Source organism: Paroedura picta, chromosome 9 (assembly GCF_049243985.1).
Source record: "Paroedura picta isolate Pp20150507F chromosome 9, Ppicta_v3.0, whole genome shotgun sequence".
NCBI lineage: Eukaryota > Metazoa > Chordata > Lepidosauria > Squamata > Gekkonidae > Paroedura > Paroedura picta.
The window spans coordinates 70,108,971-70,125,685 of NC_135377.1; the positions used below are offsets into that span (position 1 = coordinate 70,108,971).

The 16,715-nt window shown below is 42.9% G+C and overlaps 1 protein-coding gene across 3 annotated transcripts in view; it reads right to left on the reverse strand.

The window, feature by feature from the left end:
- EXOC2 (exocyst complex component 2) overlaps positions 1 to 16,715 on the reverse strand; it is a 124,617-nt gene that overhangs the window by 33,884 nt on the left and 74,018 nt on the right. For all 3 annotated transcript variants that reach the window (XM_077353291.1, XM_077353292.1, XM_077353293.1), the window contains exons 16-24: positions 16,182 to 16,339; positions 14,167 to 14,288; positions 12,162 to 12,223; positions 11,647 to 11,727; positions 11,356 to 11,415; positions 10,950 to 11,011; positions 7,970 to 8,036; positions 6,280 to 6,396; positions 4,602 to 4,743 (exon numbers count right to left, since the gene is read on the reverse strand). In XM_077353291.1, the coding sequence (XP_077209406.1) occupies positions 4,602 to 4,743; positions 6,280 to 6,396; positions 7,970 to 8,036; positions 10,950 to 11,011; positions 11,356 to 11,415; positions 11,647 to 11,727; positions 12,162 to 12,223; positions 14,167 to 14,288; positions 16,182 to 16,339 (871 nt within the window). The remainder of the gene's footprint in view (positions 1 to 4,601; positions 4,744 to 6,279; positions 6,397 to 7,969; positions 8,037 to 10,949; positions 11,012 to 11,355; positions 11,416 to 11,646; positions 11,728 to 12,161; positions 12,224 to 14,166; positions 14,289 to 16,181; positions 16,340 to 16,715) is intronic.

Genomic DNA, 16,715 nt, shown 5'->3' on the forward strand with positions numbered 1-16,715 from the left:
CAAATCCCATCCCATTAAAAAACTGCCATATGGGGAGACAGTGTATGAGTGAGGAATAAACCATTTCCCTAGTTTCCATATAGGACAGAATGCCAAGATTTTGGTATTTCTGAAACTTTGAACTTCCGGTTCTAAAGATCTCATTGAGAAAGTGGTAACTGCTACTACAAGCCTGAAGCCAGGAGGAAAGAAAGAGGCTGAAACCTACCAGGAAGTGGACTGTGGCCTCCAGGAATGGCTTAACATTCCCTGAACGTCAAGGCAGCTGAAGTAGGTTTTTATATTCCACTTTTATCTACCTCAAAGAGTGTCAAAGAGGCTTACAACCACATTCCCTTCTTCTCCGTCTTCCCCTGCCCCGAAGACAAGTGGTTTCATTTTTGACTCTTTAAAAAGAAGGCACTTAAATATCAATAAATTGATGTACTGCTACAATGACAGGTCAAGCGAGGTCCCTGAAGCGCAAGCCTGCACAAGAACGCTACCATCGCATTTAGAATGTTTTTGCTCTCTTTGCAGTCTCTGCAGACACTTATAAAAAAAAATTGCTCAGTTAGGTTTCTATGACTAACAGCACTCTTTAGGTATATTCACACCAAATTTCCAGCTGGCGTGACAAAACGCCTGTTTTAATGATGAATTGTATTTTCCAGCATTATGATGAAAAACTCATAGCTGTGCAATCTTCCTCCACCTAACTATCCAAGTGCCAAATTCTTTTAACCCCAAATTAACACTAAACTCCATATATTTCAGTAATGTGACATTAAAGACCTCAGCATGAAACCCTACAAAGCTTCTGCCAGGGGGGTTGCCAGCTCCCCTCAGCAGGGAGTGGTGGGGGAAGGGTCGCCTGCTCCATGTTGGAGAACTCCTGGAGATTTGGGGGTGGAGCCTGGGGAGGACAGAGAACTCAGTAGGGAACAGTGCCATAAATTCCCCCCTCCAGAGCAGACATATGCTCCAGGGGAACTGATCCATGCAACCTGAAGACAGACCAAGACCCAAATGTATTCATTTACATTATGCTGTGCTCTCTTGATGGAGCAGCCCACTGCACTTTGACTTTATTTAGTTATTTAGTTATAATTTATAATTTATCTATTTATAATTCAATTTGTATCCCGCCACTCCGACATAGTGGCTCACCACTCCCACATAGGGTTCAGGATCTTGCTTAGCTAAGAGTGGGCACGTCACTGTTTCTTAGAAAAACCTTCCCCACGAAGTTCTTTGGAGGATTAAAAAGTATAGCTTCATAGATAACGTGAAATATGAAAAGTGATATAATAGTAACATTTAATTTTTTATTTTTATATCCCCCTCTTCTCAGTTGACTCAGAGCTGGTAACATCAGATACAAATATATGTTACAAAAATTAACAATTAAATTGAGTTTTCCAATAGTTACAATTATTAGAATTATATTGAAACGTGCCTATTTTCATTATAGATTTTTTGAGGGGTTGGATGATATTTAGGTGGCTTAGGTAGGTTATTGAGCAGGATAAAGAATTGGATTTTCAGTGGATAATATGAACAATCATCATTATCATTATTATCATTTATTAGACTTATAGCCTGCCGCTCCCGCAAGGCTCGCGGCGGGTCACATAAAGTAAAATCCTGATCTCTTATTTCTTAGTTTAGTGCCGGTGTCCTCAACCTTTTTGAGGCTATGAAATTCTGACACTGGGTAGTGGGCGCAACCACAGCATGGCCACCTCAGGAGACTGATACACAGAGGAAGACCAGCTATTTAAAAGATATACTAGGAAAGAGGAATGAGGAAAAAAAATAAAAGAAACTCTGGTTTGTTCTGGTCAAAGTTAAACAAGCTACCCGAAAGTCAAGCACTGACAGAAATCTGTGCGAAGAAGGACACAAGCACTCAGGCGGGGTGAAGACGGGAGAGGCGGTCCTTAAGGAGATTGACTCAGAATCCTATTCAACAGAACATATTCTCAGGAAAGCATTCTTAGGATAGCACTGTGAGAAACTTTTGAAACAGTGCCTTTGAGTGGTATTTTATTTTCTTGTTTCAAAGAGCCCTGACTGAGTCTGGCGAATGGTGTAAAGCAATTCATTTTTTAGCATTCGGTTCAAAATCCAACATTTGGAACTTATCGAAGCATATGTATGAAGAACTGGAAAGCTGGAGATTTTTCACAGTTCAAAGTTAGGATTTAATAAAGCCGAACTGCTCTACAGCAATAGAACGAGCCCAGAACTCTAATCTCATCCAAACATTAATAAAAATTGTGAAGTGTTTCATTAACTTGAAATTGCTAAGCATAGTGCGGAATTTTTGTTAAAAAAAAATAACAACATGCTTGCTGTTACCATGGTCCTGTTATACTGGTTAAAGGGCCCATTTGATCTCTCAATTGGCAGACTGGCTCCAGACTAAGGTTTATATTCACCTTGTCAGCCAAGTTTGGTGGGTTTTTTTTTTTTTAAACAAACCTAAAGCTCAACCCCAAAATTATGGATTGGAAAAACAACGCTGAAAGGTACGAAAGACCATTTACAGTAGGTCAACAGGAAAGAGCCAGGATTTCCTCCCTTGGTTCTATTTGCCACTGATCCCCAATATGAAGACTGGACAGTACCCAGTCATGTCTTGACGTTGCAAAGGGGCTGTTATTCTACATTACATCGTATTTGTGCTTCAATGTAAAATTTTTGAAAAGCCCAAAAAAGCAGTGCTAGGTGACAGCTTATTGCCAGGATTTCTCAACCAGGGTTTTGTGAAACAGTGAGGTTACTTGATGGCCCTGGAAGGGTTTCCTAAATGGGTGGGAGTTAACAAATTTTTATATATTTTAGAAGTTTGTTATCAGGGAATATGACCATATATGGTCATGTTGAACACCCCCCCCCCCCCGAAATGGCTAATGATGGGTCTGGAGGGGGTGGGAAGGTCAGGGGCCATGGTTGGGCATGTACACGGCTATGCTTCCCAACTATATTCAGCACGATCATGTCACTTTGGGGGTTTCTCAGAGCCTGAAGAATGTTTCAGGGATTTCTCATTGGTAAAAAAGGTGAGAATGGCTGCTTTACATGTTCTTTCATCAGTGGGATCAGAGAGCTTCCATAGCTATTAAGTAGGGATGGGCACAAACTGCGTGATGAGGTAAACTTTGGGAGGTGACATTTATAGCATGCAAGTGGTCTCTGAAGAAATACTCTAACTTCTGGGTGTGGCTCAGAAAATGATACCCACCCAGAAAAAACTGGCACAAAAAAATGCTAGACTTGGGCCACAAAAGGGATCCTCCAGAATGTGACAGCCACTGTCACAATGGGACAGATCTATATAGGGCAAACATGAGTTCCCTTTGTTGGCACTGTGGTTTTGGACGGAGAGGGTATACTTGTAAAAGAGCTTCATTGCTGGGTGTGGTGGTGAGGATTCCTTAGCTAGGTTACTCAGTCAGGAGCCAGGGGACTTTGCTTTGCCCTGGGTTCCTGTATGTTGCAATTTGGTTTTTGATTATTTGCTGCAAGGAGTGGAAAAATTGGGACTGAATTCCTTTTATACATAGCAAGCATTTTTGTTCAGTGGGATATTCCTGCTGTTTGTTTCCTCGGTGGTTTTTCTGTGAAAAATCTTTTCACAGTCAGAGTAGTTCAGCAGTGGAATAGGCTGCCTAAGGAGATGGTGAGCTCCCCCTCACTGGCAGTCTTCAAGCAAAGGTTGGATACACACTTTTCTGGGATGCTTTAGGATGCTCTGGGCTGATCCTGCGTTGAGCAGGGGGTTGGACTAGATGGCCTGTATGGCCCCTTCCACCTCTGTGATTCTTTTCATTTTATTCCCCCCTCCCACTTTGGGTTGCAGTAAGACAACGGATTACTTTCTGGGTATTTTTTTTCCTGGGCTGTTTCTTTTGGAGGGGGGGGGGGGGTTCAACTAGCTTCTCTGCAATTTTATTTTGCGTGCACACATTAGGCTGTTTGATCTGTTTTCTCTAACCTTAAAGTTGCCAGCAGTTGGTTTGTTCATTTGTTGATTTAATAAGAGCTAATTCTACCTTGCAGGGCATCGGTAATGTCCTTATTAATGATAGGCTTAGGTGAACAGCCTTTACAATTTAAAAGACATCCATGCCTAGTCTTTTGGGTTGATTTTGGGAGACAGGATGAGCTATTGTCATAGTGCTCCTCCCACATAATTTCCTACACAATGGTCTTCTGATATTGTACACAAGTGACCAGTTTTTAACAAATCCCAAAGTAGGTAAAGTAGCAAATTTGTCTTTCACTGCTGGTCAGTAACATATGAGATTATTATTATTATTATTATTATTATTATTATTATTATTATTATTATTATTATTATTATTATTATATGGGAGATGCATGAGATATAATAATGAAAATAACTATTAAGAAAGATTACCAGTGACACAAAATGCATTATTTGGGGCACTGTAAAATATATGTGACAATAGAATCACTGAGTTAAGAAACTTGAAATATAAAGGAAATAAGAATTTAGTGATATAGCTATCTATAAATATAATATTATCTACCCATCTACCCATCCACCCATCCATCCAAATGTTTATTAAGGGATTTAAAAAGATACCTACCTGTGGGAACCAGGCAGTCTTTCCAGTCAAAATAACCTGCATAAATGCCAGGTTCCAACGAGCCAACAATGGGGTCAGCTTTCATTTCTATGTACATTTCAAACAGTCGTTGGTCAAGCTCCTTTAAGGAATCCATGCTGACCTAAAATGATACATCCACAACTATTATGTAAAACTGATAACTGATCTGTGTGAACTGTTAAGCATGGCAGAGTGTTACTGAAAAGTGATTGCAATGGCACATGGTTCTTTTAACCCACTAGCTGCTTGCAGAGGGACAACCACTACTCCACCACGGTATGCAGAAAATTCTATGGCTGATAAAGACAAAGGAGACCACTTTTGCTGCACTGATATCATCTCCATAAAAGCAGCAGCTGTGAAGATGGCTATGAAGATCTGGAGAATGGTAATAGATCTTGTACTGAAATGTGCACATATTCTTGGAAAGAAACTAAATACCTAGTCCTGAGAAGTCAGAGTATTTCTGACGAAAAAAATAATAACAAAAGATCTGTTTACAAAACGTCAGGACAGTGACATACGCACTTCCACCCACTTTTGACATTTTTCTTCTATGAAAAGAACACAAGATGAAGCCATACCCTAACTAATTTGAATAACAGCAGTTTCCTGTAGACATTATTCGGGTAAAACAAGCTGGGGGAGTGGGGAGGCGGGACCAGGAAGGACTTGTTAAGCATCACTCATTTGAGGGAGTGAGAAGGCAGTGGGGATACGGGAAAGGGGAAGAGGAGGTAATGGGGGGAGGGGGGGAGGAGAAGAGTAACATGCAAGTGTTTATGCCAGCAAGATTTTCAACATTTCATATTCTCATGAAATTCTATGAAATTCCATTAGGATGTTCAAGTTTTTTAAAAATGAAAATTCTCCTATAAACGGCAGAAAGTAATTGATGGCAGAAATAAAAACAATAGGGGCGGAAATCTCGGATACCTAGGAAAGAGAAGTAGAGTTGGCTTTCTGTGAAAGAAAGAAATCTAGGTTCACATTCAAAATATTATATTAACTCCATCATATTTTAGTTTCAGAGGGTAGTTGAACAGTAGACTGCAGTCAAATGATTAGAACTTGAGTCAAGTAGCTCTTAGAAGATCTATAAGAGTTTCAGGGGAGAAGCTGTTGAGAGTCAGATATTCTCAAAAGCTGATATCCTGAAGCTCTTGTTTGGTCTCTAAGCTGCTCTTAGACTCAAGTCTAACTCTTCCATAATATTTTCAAATTCTGAAAATATTACTGCTGTTACTCCAGCTGACTTACAGAGGTGTAGCTCTGTGTAGGATGGCTTCAAGAATCTGAACAATTATATGATGAAATGTTTTAATTTTTAAATATCTTTCCCTCCGCCAATCCAGATTACAAAGGCTCGAAAGAAATCTTTTAAATTGTCTACTACCCTAAGCAACTAACCTGGAAACACATTCCAATGGCATCAGTGAGATGTGCTTGCATGGAAATGTAGTTAGAACCTGTGTGTAAGACATATCTTAAATGATCAGTATTCTAAACAGAAGTATTTCAATTTTATGCAGCTTATTCCTTTGTGACTCCAGGGTAAATACTCGGCTAACTGCAATTTAAACTTCTATACAGTTGTGCTAACCTCACATTTCGTTCAGCTACTGAAAATTCATCTCAATTTGGAGCAAAGCCTTACTTGAGTGATTTTGTCAACTCCTTGGAAACCATGTTTTTCAAAGTGCTCGGCTAAATTTAGGAAGGTGTGACGTTCCAGATAGCAGCAATTACTAAGCACGATCAAAAGCCGCCGTTCCTAAATCAAGGAAGATTTTAACAGAAGACAAATACATTAGCAGCGCACATAATCTTCACGTGTAAACGATTTCGTTGGCAAAAAATAATTGCTGCTTTTCAAATAAAGACAGGTCTAAGTAATTACGACTATACAAAAAAATTAAAAAATGTATGACTGAGAAATAACACTGCTATGATACATCCTTTTAAGGAGAATATAACAATGGCAGCAGAAAGTGGCACTCTTCCACCAGGCATTTGCCTGAGGCCGGGGACCACCATTACCTCCTAATGCGACCCACTTGCTGAACACCCATCAGCCTCCATTCTGTGCCTGGTCAGTAATTGGACATCTCAATGGCCAGGTTTGTAGAGGTGCTGGAGTTAGGGTAAGAATCGGTTTGATTCTTGTGAGGGTTTTTATTCATTGCTGAGACCTTTCAGAGAGGGGTGGCATATAATTTAAAATATAAATAAATAAGGGTTTTTAAAGGAAGCTGCCATCTTATCTTGACAAAGCATATCAAAAACTGATTCCTGGTTCAGACTCCTCCTCCTCCTCCTCCTCTCACAAGGCATTCCTTCCTTTCCCTCTCCGCACTTGCTGATATGTCTTCTTTTTCTGGAGAAACTGGTACCCAAATGCTTGAAATGGGAAGTTTCCCAGTTTAAGCATCCCATTCATGGCGAGCTTCATCAATCTCTCCCAGCCAGAACAGAAGGATGAGGCAGCAGCAACTGAACAGATGAAGTCCTGCATGCTAATTTCTTTTGTTCAGTTCTGATGGCATGTTTATAATGCAGCAAGCTCGCATCTTATATTAACACCTGTCATCTTAATTTCTTTCATTGAATATATTGTTCAACTAACTCATTGCTAATAAGAGAAAACATGATTAAAGATCAGCAAAGAATAAAACGCAGCTGTTTCTAGTGGCATGCCACATTTCCTTGAGAGCCTGTTAACAAGGACAAGCAAGCAATGCATAAAAACCAGACTCATTTTCAAATGAAGATTGATTGACTGGATTTCTTTTGAGAAGCTAATGAAAAGCTCGGCAAATTCAGAAACGTGTTCCTTCACGGTGAAACATAACCTCTGAGGTTTCCTTCCAATCAAACCTTTTTCTACACCAGCAGACTTCCTGAATATCCTAATCTGTTGTTCTCTTATATATTTGTGAAACAGGCCTGGGGGTGGAGACCGTCCTCCCAGTCCGAGATGGAATAGGGCCAATCAGGGTGCGACCAGCCCCCTCTACCTCCCATCCTCCCTCCTTGCCCGCTCATGGTGGGAGGGGGAGATTCCCTTTCCTGTGACCCACAAAGCGCTCTTGCCGGGCCTCAGGGAACCGGCCACACCAACAGTAGGGAGTGGGGGGAAGGTTCCCTTCCCTAGGGCTTTGCAAGTGCTCTCGCCGCCTCTTCGAGGTGGCGAGAGCACTTGGCAGGCCCCAGGGAGGCGGCTGCGGCGCCGGCAGCCTGCGGGGGCCTGGGGGGGGCAGCCTTTCAAAGCCCGTTCCTATGAACGGGCTTTGCAGCTAGTTTTAATATAATTCCATTACTCTTTTGAGGAGTTTAACCACACTTACTAAAGACAAACTGGAATCCTCATGGATACTTCCAAATAAATCCGGTGATGAAACTTCAACTGAAAGACTGAGATTTTGACAAAAAATGTCAATGGTTAAGCATTGCTCTAAACATTCCCGGTATAAACGACATGACACATTTCAACTGGTTTTATGTTGTCATGACTTTCCCTAAAGAAATGCGAGGAGAACTTCAGACTGGTGAGGAGGCTGAGAAAGTCAGGGATTTCCAACCACTCTCTCGGAACAAGTCTCAAGTCACCTTTATTGGCATAAGAAAACATCAATCTCGGAACTACAATTCCCAGAGCTCCCCTGAGAGGTGGGATTTAACTGCGGTAAAGACATTTGGGTAGGTTGCTAAGCATGATTGGCAAGATGGCCATGTGTATGTGTGCGAGTGTGTGTGTGTGACCTGTGTAAAATCCCCAGTTTTGGAAGAAAATGTTTAATTTGCTCTCTGGTAAGGCTCAGAGACTTGCCTCACCAGGTAGTGCACAGCCATTTTGAAATTGGTTTTTGAACAGTTTGACTTATGGCTGGAAACCACAGAAATCTTAATAGCTACCTGGGGAAATAGTAAAAGCTACTGTCAGGTAACCAGTAAGAGCCAAACTAAACAGGACACCGTTTTGGAGGCAGTTATAGTCTTTTTAAAAAATTGCTGCAAAGCCCACGGCACAGTAGCCCCCTCACTCTTCTCCTCCTGCAATGCCTATGCAGGTGCAGACTATTCTAGCCCTTGTTCAAGCAGAATAAAAAAAACAAACAGCGCAGCAGTTACTCTGTAAACATGAACTAATACAATTAAAACATGGCAATCACTGAGGGTCTCTTTTCAAACATTGTTTCAAATAGTACAAAATACAATTGTTTCAGACCAATAACCAACAATGGCTAGCACATACATAAAAATGTAAAAAGCCACTGGTTTGAGCTAGTTTTCAGAAATTCTGAAACACAGAAAGTAACACCACAAAGACCATGATATTGAGTGCATAGGCTTAAAAGTCAAACCCACAAATACACATATCACTCAAATAAACCAAGCAGGTCGAGCTCCAAATGGCTGCCAAGGCATTCGACGGGTACGTGTATCAGGGTCTCAATGACAGTCATGGCTTAATTGTATTAGTTGATGTTTACACAGTAACTCCTGTGCTTGTTTGTATTTTCGTTATCTATCTACTGTGACTCTGTTTATACTTTCTCGTTCAAGTGAAGGCAGGTCAGCAGTGCTTTTTTAGGGTGTTTAATTCAAGAATGTTTATGGGTAGAGTGCACTTTTGAGGGGACCAATACACATTAATCTGGACATTCACACAACAGGACACTCACAAGCCCATCATGGAACTAAGGATGCCTGGAGAGGGTCAGAACTGAAGGGAACCCCAACAATGAGGATCTGTCTCTTGGAGAACCATGTAAAGGCACTGAGGATCATCCTCGGCATGGAAAAGCACTTGCAGAGGCTGGATTTTATGGGAGAAAGGACATTACAAACTAGCACCAGAGGGGTCTTAATCCTAACCTGGTGAATGGGAATATTAATGTCAGTGAAACCCTAAAAGCACCCATGTAAATAGAAAGTTGCTCCTAAAGTCCAAAACAGTAACGTTTTATTTTCAAAAGTGGGAACTGTGCAAAAATGAGGGGAATAGTTAAAAGGAGTCTGAAAGGGAGACACAAGACAGTCTGATCCCTAGCGCAGGAGTGGCCAAGCTGTGGCGTTCCAGATGCCCATGGACTACATTTCCCATGAGCACCTTCAAGCATTTGCAGGAGCTCATAAGAACTGTAGTTCATGGACATTTGGAGAACCATAGTTTGGTCACCCCTGCCCTGGGAGATGTTTGGTAGGTATTTAGAAGCCGAAATAGAATGTATTCCCTGGATCAGGAAAGGAACTGAAGGCCAAAATAATGATTCTCATCCACTCTTATTGTGTATATTAGGTATATTAATCTTTTAACTTCTTGGCAATCAGAACGGGCTCCCAGGTACATTTTCCCCGTTTTCTGATTCTTCCTCAATGATTGCCACTCCAAAATCTACAAAAAAGGGAGCAGTCAACAAAGTGAACAGAAGGCTGGCAGAGTGTTAATAATGGCCAGGTAAACAGAAAATTTGAGCAACTGATTGCTAAAAGCATCAAGACAAACAAGAAGCTTTACAGATATCTAGAGCAGGAAACCAGCCAGTGAGGCAACTGGGTCTTTGAGTCACCAAGGAATAAAAGGATTACTAAAGGAAGATGGGGAGGTGGTGGAGAAACTATGATCATTCTTTGCATCTGAGATGACTGTGGAAAGTGTGGGCAATGTATCCACGCCAGAACAACTATTTCCGGGCAGGGAGTTGGAAGAGCATGTTAAGGTCTTTTAGATAAAGGTAAAGGTGTCCCCTGTGCAAGCACCGGGTCATGTCTGACCCTTGGGGTGACGCCCTCTAGCGTTTTCACGGCAGACTCAATACGGGGTGGTTTGCCAGTGCCTTCCCCAGTCATTACCGTTTACCCCCCAGCAAACTGGGTACTCATTTTACTGACCTCGGAAGGATGGAAGGCTGAGTCAACCTTGAGCCGGCTGCTGGGATCGAACTCCCAACCCCATGAACAGAGCTTTCAGACAGCATGTCGCTGCCTTACCACTCTGCGCCACAAGAGGCTCTTGTCTTTTAGATAGCAACACAATAAATATTGAAAAATGAAGACCGGAACCAGCCACACAAACAGCAATAAAGCAAAACAAGTTGCAGACCTTGGTGGGTGGGCATTTCTTAATGGTGATGTTTTGACTGGTACCTGAACAAGAAATAAAGGAATGGCCAGATGACCCATGTGGAGTCAGATCCATGTCCGTACATGGGGAAATGTTCTGGTTCCCTGCATGCACATCATCAGAAGTGTAACTGGACACTAGCCATTAAGCGGTAATGTGCAGATAGCAATTTAATTAACTGTAACATTTATTTTACATACTGTGTCGTATCGACATCACTGTCAGGCTTGGTACTCAGCTGTTCCAGACAATCGATGAACACCTGTAGGGGGAAACATCCCTATATTTAACTACAGTGACTTGAGTCATATGGCTCTATTCTGCTAAAAATGGAGGTTTCCTTTAGAGGAGGAGCTATCTCTACCAGTGAGAAGCTCAGCTGTCAATGGAATTGAACACCAGGATTCAGGGAGAGCCCTCTAATGTCTGTATGTTTGTTTGTCTGAACTGGCCTCAACTGTAAGCCTGGAGGGAGAGCTCCGTCTTGCAGTTCTGTGAGGGCCCTGTTGTCCTCTGGGAGCTCATTCCACCAGGCAGGGCCAAGTCTTGGTGGGTTCACACTTATGAAATAATAATTTCTCCAGCTTTGTCACATGTTTGCATTACCTGCATGATGCTTACGCTCAGCTGGCACACATCTTGCTGTATTTTCTGATGCTGAAAAACCTAAAGAAACAAAACCATTGAGAGTTTTGTCACGCCGCTACCGGCACCGCCCTCGCCCCCCCCCCCCGGTGCGGCGCTGGCTGCGCCCGGAGGGAACGGCTGCTGAAGCGGCCGAATTGCACAACCCTAGTCCACACACCCCTGCTTTAAGTACACATGAGTTTGGATGCTCCCTGAGTTCAGATTCTTGGAATTTTCTTGCCCCTAGAAGACGTATTAAAGATCACTTACGCTGGTCTCCCCAGGCTTGCAATCAAGGACACCCTTGAGTAACTGTAAAGAATGCACGACACACTGTTCAAACTGGGATGGCTAAAAGAATGAGAAAAGGGATGAGCAGGTTAGTTATAACAGCTAATAAGTATTATTATACATTAACTTTCAATCTGTAGAGTTAAGTGCTTTGTGACAATTTCTATCATCCCTATATTTAGCTATCTTTTTTTTTTGCAATGGTCATTATTTTTTCTACCATATTAATGCAAACTTACACCATCTGAACTAGACAAGATAATTATCTTTCCGTAGGTCTACCGGGATAAACCACTCAGCCCTGTGCTGGGACACTAAACAAGGACACAGAGAGGAAGGATGGGATTTTCCCACTATTGTTGGAGGCGATGCAATGTCACCTCCATCTATTATCTCACTGGACCCTCACAAAAATTCAGTGAAGCAGATGAACTGAATATGCTACGCTCTGTGTCACAAAATGCAGATGCCTGGAAACCTGGTGAAATACGTACCAAACAGGTCAAGCCTTCATTATCGACAACCCAGTCCTCCTTCTCAGCTAATCTCTTCACATCTGTGAAAGTGGAAACAGGACAAAGTTGTAAAAAACAACAACACCCACACCTCTTTAGTGAATCTGCACCTGAAGGCTTTATCTCCCGTTTAAAAACTCTGAGTACACTGGGTCAGTCAAAGGTGCAACAGCTTTTTACACATAAAACGGGCTGACATCAATTCTTATTAATTCTATGCATGAAAGAAACTTCATACAGTTCATGCTAGACTGAATATCTTTAACACTTAGCTGCTCTTATAATATTTGAGCAATGGTCTCCTAGGCGGAGCTAGTCTGGCCTCTGTTTCTGGTCTATTGGCCAATCAGGATGCGCACAGCTTTGATGTGCACATCCTAATTGGCCTGTGGACCAGAAACAGAAGCTGGCCCAGCTCTCAACGAACCCAGTGAGGGGCAGTCTGGAACAACTGGCGCCAGTCTGACCCTAACTGCCGCTGGGAGAGGAGGTTGGTGGGGTTGGAGGGAAAGAAGGGAGTTCCCTTGCCCGAAAATGCCAGCCGAGCCTTGGAGAGGCCGTGGCAGGCCTTTTTGGGGCAGGGGGAAGGGCTGGCGGGAGGGCTGCCTGGGGAGGGGGGGAGGAAAGGGGATGCTCCCATTGTATTTACAGCTGCAACGAGCTTTAAATCTAGTATTAAAATAATGCTTTCTTGACATACCTAAATTGATTAGATCATCACCTTCTTATAGTCTAAAAATGAAGTTGGGCAAATCCGATATTTAAGGCTGGTGTCTACAAATGGGAATAATGCCCCTGGTTTGCAGACAAAATTTGAAATGATGCATTGGCGGCTTTAAAATGCCCAGAATAACAGATGGAGTGCCTCACTGGCTCTTGCTAGGCAACCACAGATTTCAGGCTTCTTCATCAATAAAAGACAGGGGGAGAGGGCAGGGCCCTTGCCAGGGCTGTTTTGGCTTTTAAGGGAAGACTAATTGAGGCCAAGCAAAGTTAGGTTGGGAAGTTCCTGGAGATTTTGTATTGCGGTTCCAGGAGGATGCAGTCAGGAAGGGAGAGGCCCCAGCCAAATATCATACCACCCCCCAGAGCAGCCAGTTTCTCTGTCATCCAGAGATCAGTTGTAGTTCTGGGAGATCTCCAGGTCCCAAGTGGAGGTTGGGAAACCAGGTCTGGCAGCAGTCTCTGATACCACCTGAGTTGCATGACAACTAGGCCTGGCTGCCTGCTACTCTTCAACAGCAGTCATTATATGAAAGCCAGTGTGGTGGTGTAGTTAGCATAGCCTTTCTCAACTTTTTTATGGCTGGGAAACCTCTGAAACATTCTCCAGGCTTTGAGAAACCTCAGAAGGGGCACGATCTATGGTTGGGAAGCCGAGCTGTGGACACGCCCACCTGGCTATTCGCTTGTGGGGATTCCTCCATGCTTGGGTGGAGATGGATGGGGCTAGCAGGAAGTCACTTTTAATTTTTAACTGGGGAAGTGCCTGCCATTCATTTTTTATTGCCCCACTGTTTTTGTGAATGACAACTGAACCCATAGGATTGACTGGTTTTTCTAGCAAAGAATGATCATACTACATATTTGGACTGATGATGCTGTTTACGAATTTGCTACTAATTTACTTTCTCCTTATGTCTGTACTCTTATGATCCCTGTTCTATGGTGTGAGGAAGAGTGCATGCACACGAAAGCTCGTGCCTTTAATAAATCTTTATTGGTCTTAAAGGCGCCATTGGACACAAATTTTGTTGGTCGAAACCCATTTTTTATTTTTCATCTGACTATACCAACACCATTAGTTTTAGACTACTATGCAACAGGGATAATTTTAAGCATAAACATGGACTTTTCTATACAATGATAAGATTACAGTTATTGTTGTTAGCATTATTTGGGGTGTGTGTGGGGGGGGGAAGGGAAACCATTCAGTGCTCATTAAAACTGCTGTAAAAATACATGTTGTAGTATATTTCGGTACCTTCAGCCGTGTGTTGTAAAGTGATCATTATACAGTGAATTCTGAGATCAAAAATTAGAACTTGGATGATCTGAAGCATGTCATTTGGTATCTCAAGTGCAGCAAGGGATTCATAACTAAGCCTGGAAAGAAAGAAAGAATTCATTGAAGCAATGGATAGCCTAGAGTTTATTATGTAGTGAAATAGTAAACAGAATCCCACTTACTAAAGAGAGCTAGGTGTGGAAGGAAACACCTATTTTTCTTCCTTTACTACATAGGTTTCTTCATCCTTTTTATGATGGCTGGCCCAAAATCTTTATTCTCCACTAGCTTAGGGTTGTGGCAACTCTAGAGCAGCCTTTCTCAACTTTTTTACCATTAAGAAACCCCTGAAACATTTTTCAGGCTTCAAGAAACCCAGGAAGTGGTGCAATGATACAGAATATGGTAAGGAAGCAGAAGGGAGCCTCTTGTGGCGCAGAGTGGTAAGGCAGCAGACATGCAGTCTGAAAGCTCTGTCCATGAGGCTGGGAGTTCGATCCCAGCAGCCAGCTCAAGGTTGACTCAGCCTTCCATCCATCCGAGGTCGGTAAAATGAGTACCCAGCTTGCTGGGGGGTAAACGGTAATGACTGGGGAAGGCACTGGCAAACCACCCCGTATTGAGTCTGCCATGAAAACGCTAGAGGGCGTCACCCCAAGGGTCAGACATGACTCGGTGCTTGCACAGGGGATACCTTTACCTTTACTGGCTGAATGTGAATTGTTTTCAGGGGAAGAAACTCCCACATACACCTCCACTTAGGCTTTGGCCTAGGTATATTTTTATACGAACGGTGGCAGCATGAAAGGAAAACAGTGTTTGGTTCTCTATTAGCTCAGAGAAATATCTGGGTGAGGGGTGGTTGAAAAATGAACTGGGATGCACTGTCTGGCAGTATTTCTGGGAAAGGGGGAGCTGTGCTGTGTAAAAAGGTCATGGTTCTCATAAAAAATAACCTAATCTACCTGCAACTCTGAGTCTGAGAGAGACAGCATTGGATGGTGTCAAAACCATAACTGATGTTTTGCCATGCAACCTGGTTTTCGTTACTTGCATACTCCTGTCCGTTAACTGTGCTTGTTTTCCCTGCTACCCCTTTGATCCTTTAGCTGGCCATCCTGCTGTCGGTCTTAGGTGTGAATGCCTGTCTTTCCAGCATCATTCCCCCAACCCCCAACCTGGGCATCACTTGGGAAATGCTACATTAAAGAGCTTGAACAATATTTTGTCAACAAGGGCTGTTTGCGCCAAAACCGCTTGGCACTGGGAAGGGCTGTGGGCGTCAGGTAGATAAGGGCCTGATTATTGGGACTAATCAGAAATTCTCACAGAGGGTAGGGCTGGGGGGGGGTCACAAAAGCCTTAGGGCAGGGGTGGCCAAACTGTGGCTCTCCAGATGTTCATGGACTAAAATTCCCATGAGCCCCTGCGAACACCATGTTGGCAGGGGCTCATGGGAATTGTAGTGCATGGACATCTGGAGAGCCACAGTTTGGCCACCCCTGCCATAGTGGCATCTTACCTGTAATTGCAACTATATTAAGTGCTGTCAAATCACAACCATTGCCTGCCTTTGTGGAATAATCTTGTTCTAACCGAAGTACTAACCAAAGCTAACCCTGCTTAGCTTCCAAGTCCTGACAAGCTTGGGCTAGTTTGGGTCACCTTTTTCTCCTCTACCTGCTGATGGACTGAACTTTCTTGTTGGTTCTCAATTCCTATAATCTCTATACATATTCATCTTGCAAGCCAGCTTCTCTACCCACAGGTACTGAGCTGATATGTGGCTTGTTGTAACTCATGGGCTCTGGTTGGTCTTCGCTACTTTGATCCTACCCCATCATAACCACTTACTTCCCTTGATTCAATGTTTTAACACAGACCAGGGGTCACTAGATTAGCTCCCAAATAACGTCTGGTTTCACCCAGGGCAAGATCAAAGAACGCAGCCTACTGAAACTTGTCAAGAACACAAATCTGACATTGCTTACCTGACAGTCTGTATGACATGAGGTAACCATTGGCCGGCCAGTTCAGATTTCATCTCCCAGCCACCGTACTCTCTTAGTTCATTTTCTCCAAGGCTGAATGGAAGTAAAGCACCACGGATCAATTTGACCAGAGATTTCATCACTTGCTGAATCATAGTCTGTAACAGCAAAAGAGAACAACTTCTGGATGAGTTCAAGGCAAATGCAATTGACCAGTCTGGTAGCGATCTATTAAACTGGTCAAAAGAAGAGCAAATGTTCTTCGGACTTCATTGACAGAAACATTTTGCAGGCTTATTGTCTCGGCTTGACAGACACTAGTCTCTTCCTTGACTAGTGATTCTGGCTGTCTGAATGGCAAACCAACAGCTAAATAAGATGGCAGGGTTGGTAAGAGTAAATGCCTGATAGTCCTTAAAGTAAAATAATCACAGAATGTTCCAGAGGGCAGTGGCAGCCTGAGTGGGAGGGAGGGCAGCATAGTATGGCTCTCTCTCACCTGGTCTTGGAAGCTAAGCAGGGTCAGTACTTGGA